At 40.7% G+C, this 7,570-nt stretch overlaps 1 protein-coding gene across 2 annotated transcripts in view; it reads left to right on the top strand.

Annotated features, from left to right (window-relative positions):
• The first annotated feature begins 5,725 nt into the window (after nt 1-5,725).
• LOC139413311 (v-ski avian sarcoma viral oncogene homolog b) overlaps nt 5,726-7,570 on the top strand; it is a 38,618-nt gene continuing 36,773 nt past the window's right edge. The window contains exon 1 of one of the 2 annotated variants that reach the window (XM_071160525.1): nt 5,726-6,992. In XM_071160525.1, coding sequence (XP_071016626.1) covers nt 6,093-6,992 — 900 coding nt within the window. In that variant the 5' untranslated portion in view covers nt 5,726-6,092. The remainder of the gene's footprint in view (nt 6,993-7,570) is intronic. The other variant, XM_071160526.1, reaches the window with a different exon arrangement.

The following is a 7,570-nucleotide window of genomic DNA, read 5'->3' as shown; positions in this document are numbered from 1 at the left end:
GCGACGACTACAAATTCCTGGCAGTTGTTCATTGTTAGTTGCATTTTATTGGCTGATGAGTTTGAGCCAATGTTTTATGAAATTACAGTTCCGGTCCCATCAAAACTGAAACTCTGATACATGGTCGCTCCAGCAGAGACTTTTTTTTCCTGGTTCATATACAAATAGACCAGACCCAGCTGCTATCGCATTAGTGTCTATGAGATAGCCACCCCTTAGGTAGACTTGAACTGTGGCTAATAAATTCATAAAAAATCATACAATGTGATTTTCTGGATTTTTTTCTCATTTTGTCTGTCATAGTTGAAGTGTATCTATGATAAAAATTACAGGCCTCTCTCATCTTTTTAAGTGGGAGAACTTGCACAATTTGTGGCTGACTAAATACTTTTTTGCCCCACTGTATATCATCCAACGAAGTGCTTACTTGCAGGTTCCTTCTCGACAATGCAACAACAATAAGAAATAATAAAAGATAAGAATACGAACATAAAGTAAATGGCAGTAGAATATAATACAAATTTAGCATAAACAGGGGCGCAACTTCATTTATTTTATCCAGCCGTATAAACACTCCAAACAGTCTACCCGACCACCCGGAGGTGTCCGCATGGTCCTAAAGCACAGCGTTACCTCATTTTGTATCACATTCCAATGATAAAACTGGGGGGGAAAATGCAATTTCGGAATGTCCCCAGTACTCCCCTGAGCATAAGTATAATACAGTTCAGAAACTGTCTCTGAGGCTGTTGGTATCCGTCCTTATGCTCCGATACCATCTGCCGACAGTAAGGGAGATAAACGCTCATGGCTGGGGTGTGTGGGGTCCTAGATGATGCTGCGTGCCTTCCTTAGGCACCGCTTCAAGTAGATGTCCTGTATGGGTGGGAGCACAGTCCCAGTGATGTACTGGGCCATCTTCACCGGCTGGAGGGCCTTGCTCTTGTGGACGGAGCAATTCCCAAACCAGGCCGTGATGAAACCAGTCAGGACGCTCTCGATGGTGCAACGGTAGTATTTGGAAAGCAGATTACTCCATCATACACCGGACGGACAACCATGTACTGCAACGTCAGACTGAAGTTAACAAAATGCAAGGCAGTATGTGGACACAGGCGAAGACCAAGGCAGAGAGGAAAACAATAAAGACTGAAACTGGGGCCATAGCTTTTTAAATTGACACATTTCATCCCAATAGACATGGCTGTAGTGGACCATATGCAAAATATTTTACTGGGGACAGCAAAACACGTTTTTACCGTCTAAGAATATTGGTGTGCTGAATAATGTAATACTAAGAAATATACAGCTTAAAGTTGATGCCCCAAAAGCACCTGCAGACATGGGCCAACTACCCGCGAAAATCTCTAATCTCCTCTGGGTTTTCTCATTTCAATGCACAAGAATGGAAAAATTGGACATGCGTTTACTCCCTATTCACTCTGAAGGGACTTGAACGACAGCAGGTAGCCTAGCAGTGTCTTTCAAGTCCCTTCAGAGTGAACTGAAAAGGTGGCTGGTTTGAATCCAAGCTGAAAAATGTGTCTGTGCCCTTGAGCAAGGCACTTAACCCGAATTGCTCCAGGGTCGCCGTCAATAATGGCTGATCCCTGCTGTTTGTCATAACAAGTGAAGATGTGAATGATCTGTTTGTCTTCACATTCATGTATCCAAACAAGGGTCTATCTCACCATTGTACAGCTGACAGAACGACATTAAAAGGTAGACATGCTGGGGAGAGGTCATAAGCACTGATCAAAGTGATTCTTCGCTGACAGACGGGCCTACCATGCTTTCAACCAGATGTAGAGCTAACACCGGGCTTAGTAACACAGTTGTTCTCTTGTCGTGTGTGCTTGTTGGTCCAGCATATGAAATCACACATTTCTCATGTCATGGCTCGTGTAAATTGGTTCGAGAAACATCTGAATCAATATCATTTCAAGCCCCGTGTTGAGGTTCGGGACAAGGCATCAGAATCTGTATCAGAGGCATAGTTTATTCCAGTTCAGAGAATTATGAAGAGTTGTGCATATCGCCAGTATAAAGTACAGTTTGCCAGGACTACAGAGACAGTGGCTGTGGTAGTACCAGTTTCAAGCAGGGCTGCTTTTGAGGCATTACATATTTTTTTGTTTAGCCTTTAACTAGGCAAGTCAGTTATTAAGGACAAATTCTTATTTGGCTACTTGGAAGTGAAACTATAAGACATCAAAAGACCTACCAGTGGGAGTTTTGAGAGCAGAGCTACTGTTTATTTATTCATTTGTAGCGGTATTTAAAAATACAAAATATATATTATTCATTGTTTGTGTTTATTTCAGAAAGGGTATCATACTTTTTATAGGTTTTATTATCTGTTTTTGTATATGGAACTTTGCATTGTACTGTGAAACTGATTGTGTTAAAATCCCATTTGTCAACCAGCCTTTTTAGCTTGGCCTTTAATCTAGTACGCTTTTGTTTTATGTTCTTTGATATCGTATGATCTCTTATATTGCCGTGCTTGTTTCTTCATTTTATTGTTTTAAGTGTGTTACTATTTTAAATGCACTTCAAATAAAGTTTGAATTGATATTGGATCATTAATTGACGATTCTATGAATATAGACACCATTAACTTTATAGTCTATCGTTCTTATTAAGATGTTTTTTAAAATGTAGGAACTAGGTTATAGGCCACCTAAATAAATGTTTGGAGTAAATTGCCTACTGAGCTGAACTGGGGTGTGATACGAGTACAATAGACAAGGTGTTAGAGGCTATTAGCATGTGTAAAGATCCATGCATGACCTTCCAGAGCCAACTAATCAACACCGGCCAAGCTCTGTTTTTTATTCTGACTTCTCAATACTGAGCTTCTACTTCTTATCATTAAAGATATTCTGACTTACACGTACACACTCAGAAGCAGGCCATTTTACCTAGTGACATTCTTATCTCGTGCACAAATACCTTTCATATCCAGAAAATAGCCTTACCATTTCACGTGTTCCATATGAAAGGTTATCGCAACAGTGTCTTAGTATTGTATCAGCAGATTAGGAAACAATCAATGTCATCAGTATATTGTCTCACGCTGTGATTGGTCGTGGACCACTGAACAAATGGCCTGTGAAAATGGTTGTTTTATGTGAGTTCTATACAAAGACATTGTTTAGAATGTGTTTTGTAGATCTACTACTGTCTGTAGAGGACATGCTGAAGCACGGAATCACTAGAATAGCTTTATGTTGATTTGACTGCTGTCTGCTCTGTTTCTGTGCTGATGTTGGTATTTGGAGAGTATTGAATGTGAATCATGAAAACGGCTGTAGGGTATGCTAGGCTACTAGTAAGATCCAGTAACGTGGTTTCCACTGCAACTACAATAACAGGAAGAAAGTGTTGTCTCATCAGAATAGCAATTAGTTTTAGAATTCACTCCAAACAAACTGTAAGATAATTTAACAAATAATTATCTATGCACATGTTTACAGTGTTGTGCTCCTACCATGTTGTTGTTATGTTGTGTTGCTACCATGCTGTGTTGTCATGTGTTGCTGCCTTGCTATGTTGTTGTCTTTAGGTCTCTCTTGATGTAGTGTTGTGTTGTCTGTTTTCTTGTGATGTGTGTTTTGTCCTATATTTACATATAAATATAAATATATACATTTATTTTTTATTTTAATTATTATTATATATATATATATATATTTTATCCCAGCCCCTGTGCCTTTTGACTTTTGTTAGGCCGTCATTGTAAATAATAATTAGTTCTTAACTGACTTGCCTAGTTAAATAAAGGTTAAATCAAATAAAATAATAAATGTAATATTTGAAACTCGAACATCTCACATTAATTCATATGTTGCATGTCTAAACAAACAATATGTCACTTAGAATGTCCATTGGTCTCCTGTCATGTCATTTTTTACATTGCCATACAATTCCTTTGGTGTCCTACTTTTCCAGCTCTTATTAACTGATATTTTAGCACCCACTAGTGGTACAAAAACGCCTCAAAATGAATTAATGGAAAGTGAAGGGCTGGTATGGTTAATTTCTGACCATGCGACCAGACCAGGGGAAAGCCTGGGCCCTGGATACGGCCTATGTAGAGAAAGTCACAAAAGTCCATAAAATATTGTCACCGAACTGGGTGCATTCAGCGGTGACGGAGCGTTTATGGAACGGTCAGATATAAATATGCTATGAGGAACAAACATGTGTAATAATTGATCGCTCCCGAGTGGCGCAGCGTTCTAAGACACTGCATCTCTGTGCTAGACGCGTCACTACAGACACCCTTGTTCAAATCCAGCTGTATCACAACCGGCCGTGATTGGGAGACCCATGGGGCGACAAACAATTGGTCCTACCGTCGTCCGAGTTTGGCCGGTGTATGTTGTTGTAAATAATATTTTATTCTTAACTGACTTCCCTAGTTAAATGAAACGACATCACGTCGGCTCTATTCGTGGAGTTTCTATCGGCAACGTTTGGCTACTGAACGTGGCCCTGGTAACGCAAATCTTATCTGAAGTGAGAGATATTTTCTACACGAATGAGTTTAGCATATGACGTGCATCGTAGCTTCCTATTGATTGTTAGGGGTTCACATGAACCTTGCCTTCAGGAGAACAGAACACTGCTATATAAGCCTATATATAGTACACATTGCCTTGATGCTCTGTCAACAATATTACATGCTTTTTTCCCCCCAAACCATGATGTCCTACTTTTCATGGCTATAACTGCAAAGTTATAATTTAATATTCAATATATTCTGTTATGTCGTTTTTCCTATTAAATAGCAGACTATTAAAGACTTTTCACAGCAACATATACTATTTGTGTAACACGTTATAATTACTTTCATGAATAAGCATGAATAAACTAGGCTATAGACTATTAATACATAAGTATATCATTATTTGTAAACATGTAGGCCTATTAACGTTTATAAGCATGTATGGGCCTAAGTATTAGCCTGTAAGAATTAGAATTAATCATAAGTATTGTAACATATATAGTAATTTTAAAAAAAATTAATAAACATTTCTAATAATTTATAATGGCATTTTCGGGAAAGTTTTTTTTAAAGTGGTACCGCTAGGATATGTTGTAATTGCAGCTGTCTGTGAGCTACTATAATACCCAATTGAAATAATGTAGCCTAATGTGACTATTTACATTTGTAAAAACACTCAAATCTCGGCCTATTTGGAATGTATCTTGTGTGAGGTATTATGTTGGAATTGGGGTTTAATAACTAAATGTATTATTTGTTTAGCACTGCAGAGGAAATTGATCTGTTTAGACTACTCTTTGGTCCAATATTGTTATAGGCCTAGATTTATGAATTTATCAATACAAGTGTTCCATGCGTTGTTGGAGCCTGGTCTCATCAGCACAGCCGTATAAAGGCTCAGTGGGCCTAGTTTTGATAGTCACAAATTAGATTCGTGTATTTTTCCCATTGAGGTCAGACTCCACCCTTCCTCTCCAGTCCATTTCAGAGGCTTTCAGAGGGATCATAGATTTTCTAAACTGTCTGCTTTAGGCTACAAGGTTTTTGTGGCTGCTGCTGCAGCTGCCATGGTAGCAGGGGGAGGAACAACCCTTTGAGGGAACAGCCAGCTCGGCGAGTCAGTCACATTCCTGGCCGGGATTCAATGACTGAACCAGACACAAACAAACAGCGAGAGAGAGAGAGAGAGAGAGAGTACAGCTAACTCACTTCACACATTCGCTTAGAGCTAGAGAGCGAGAGCGCCAGACTGCGCAGACTGGGCATATTTGAGGATCACATCGTGCGGACTAGACTGCAGTGGAGAAGAGAAAATGTGTTTCCTTTTTAGGCTATTTTTGTGAGTGGTCCGAAGGATTTCCCTTACGTATCTGTGAACTGGAAAATTTGTTTCAGGGTATTAGAAATCAATAGTGTCTTATCCTCCTTTTTAAATGGATACCGCCCCGGTGGTAACCTTCTCTAGTGACATGGAAATGCGCCGCGGTGGATTTACTGAGTCCTTAGCTGGATTTTGAAGACAACTGATTACAATAGATCGCCTACATTTGAACTCACTTCTCTATATAGTGTTGAAAACATGGAGGCCCCGTCAAGCTTTCAGCCTCATCCCGGACTTCAGCAAACTCTGAAGCAGTTTCATTTGAGTTCTATGAGCTCTCTTGGTGGACCGGCGGCGTTCTCCGCTCGGTGGCACCAGGAAATTCTGTTCAACAAAGATGGAAAAACAGCTGAACTGATGCTGGCCATGCCTGTCCAGACACCACCGGTTATGTCGGGGCCGTTATTCATTCCATCCGACCACACCACCGAAAGGTCCGAAACTGTCCTGGAGCGTGAGCCAATTTCGTGTTTCGTGGTAGGCGGCGAAAAACGTCTGTGTCTGCCGCAGATTCTCAACAGTGTCCTGCGGGATTTCTCGCTTCAGCAGATCAACTCCGTGTGCGACGACCTGCACATCTACTGCTCCCGGTGCACCGCGGACCAGCTGGAGATCCTCAAAGTAGTGGGTATCCTACCCTTCTCTGCCCCATCATGCGGACTGATCACCCAGACGGATGCTGAGCGCCTCTGCAATGCCCTCGTTTACAGTGGTTCCTACCTTCCTCACTGCAACAAGGAGCTGTCTGGCTCCATGGAGTTGGAGAGGACGGAAAAAAGTTTCAAAATATACCACGAATGTTTTGGTAGGTGTAAGGGGTTATTTGTCCCAGAACTGTATACCAGTCCCAATGCCGCCTGTATCCAATGCATGGACTGCAGACTCATGTACCCCACTCACAAGTTTGTGGTCCATAGTCACAAAAGACTAGAGAACCGGACAGTTCACTGGGGGTTCGACTCAGCTAACTGGCGGGCCTATGTTCTCCTGGACCCGGACTATACAGGGAAAGAAGAGAAGGCTCTCCTGGAGCAGCACCTCAAAGTAATCAAAGGCAAATTTGACTTCGTAAACAAGCTCTCAAACAAATCATGCAGGGTAAGTCTGATCAAGTTTATTCAAGTGTGTGTAAAGTGCCTAAACGTCTTTGATGTCTGACATTTAATTGGATTGTAATAACTTGTTTTATTATTCATTCAGTATTGGCAGTGATTCCATGATTTAAATAATGGACCTATTCTATTGGACACCCCCTGTTCTCTCTCTCACACACACACACACACGCACGCACGCACCCACACACACACACTAGCACACACGCACACACACACACACACACACACACACACACACACACACACACACACACACACACACACACACACACACACACACACACATATATATATATATTCAGTACCAAAAGTTTGGACACATCTACTCATTCAAGGGGTTTTTCTTTATTTTTACTATTTTCTACAATGTACACTAATAGTGAAGACATCAAAACTATGAAATAACACATATGGAATCAAAATATATTTTATATTTGAGATTCTTCAAAGTAGCCACCGTTTGACAGTTTTTCACACTCTTGGAATTCTCTCAACTAGCTTCACCTGGAAGACTTTTCCAACAGTCTGAAGGAGTTCCCACATATGCTGAGCACTTGTTGG

The sequence above is a fragment of the Oncorhynchus clarkii genome, chromosome 7 (genome assembly GCF_045791955.1).
Source record: "Oncorhynchus clarkii lewisi isolate Uvic-CL-2024 chromosome 7, UVic_Ocla_1.0, whole genome shotgun sequence".
NCBI classification, from domain to species: domain Eukaryota; kingdom Metazoa; phylum Chordata; class Actinopteri; order Salmoniformes; family Salmonidae; genus Oncorhynchus; species Oncorhynchus clarkii.
This window is presented reverse-complemented; position numbering and strand designations above follow the sequence as displayed.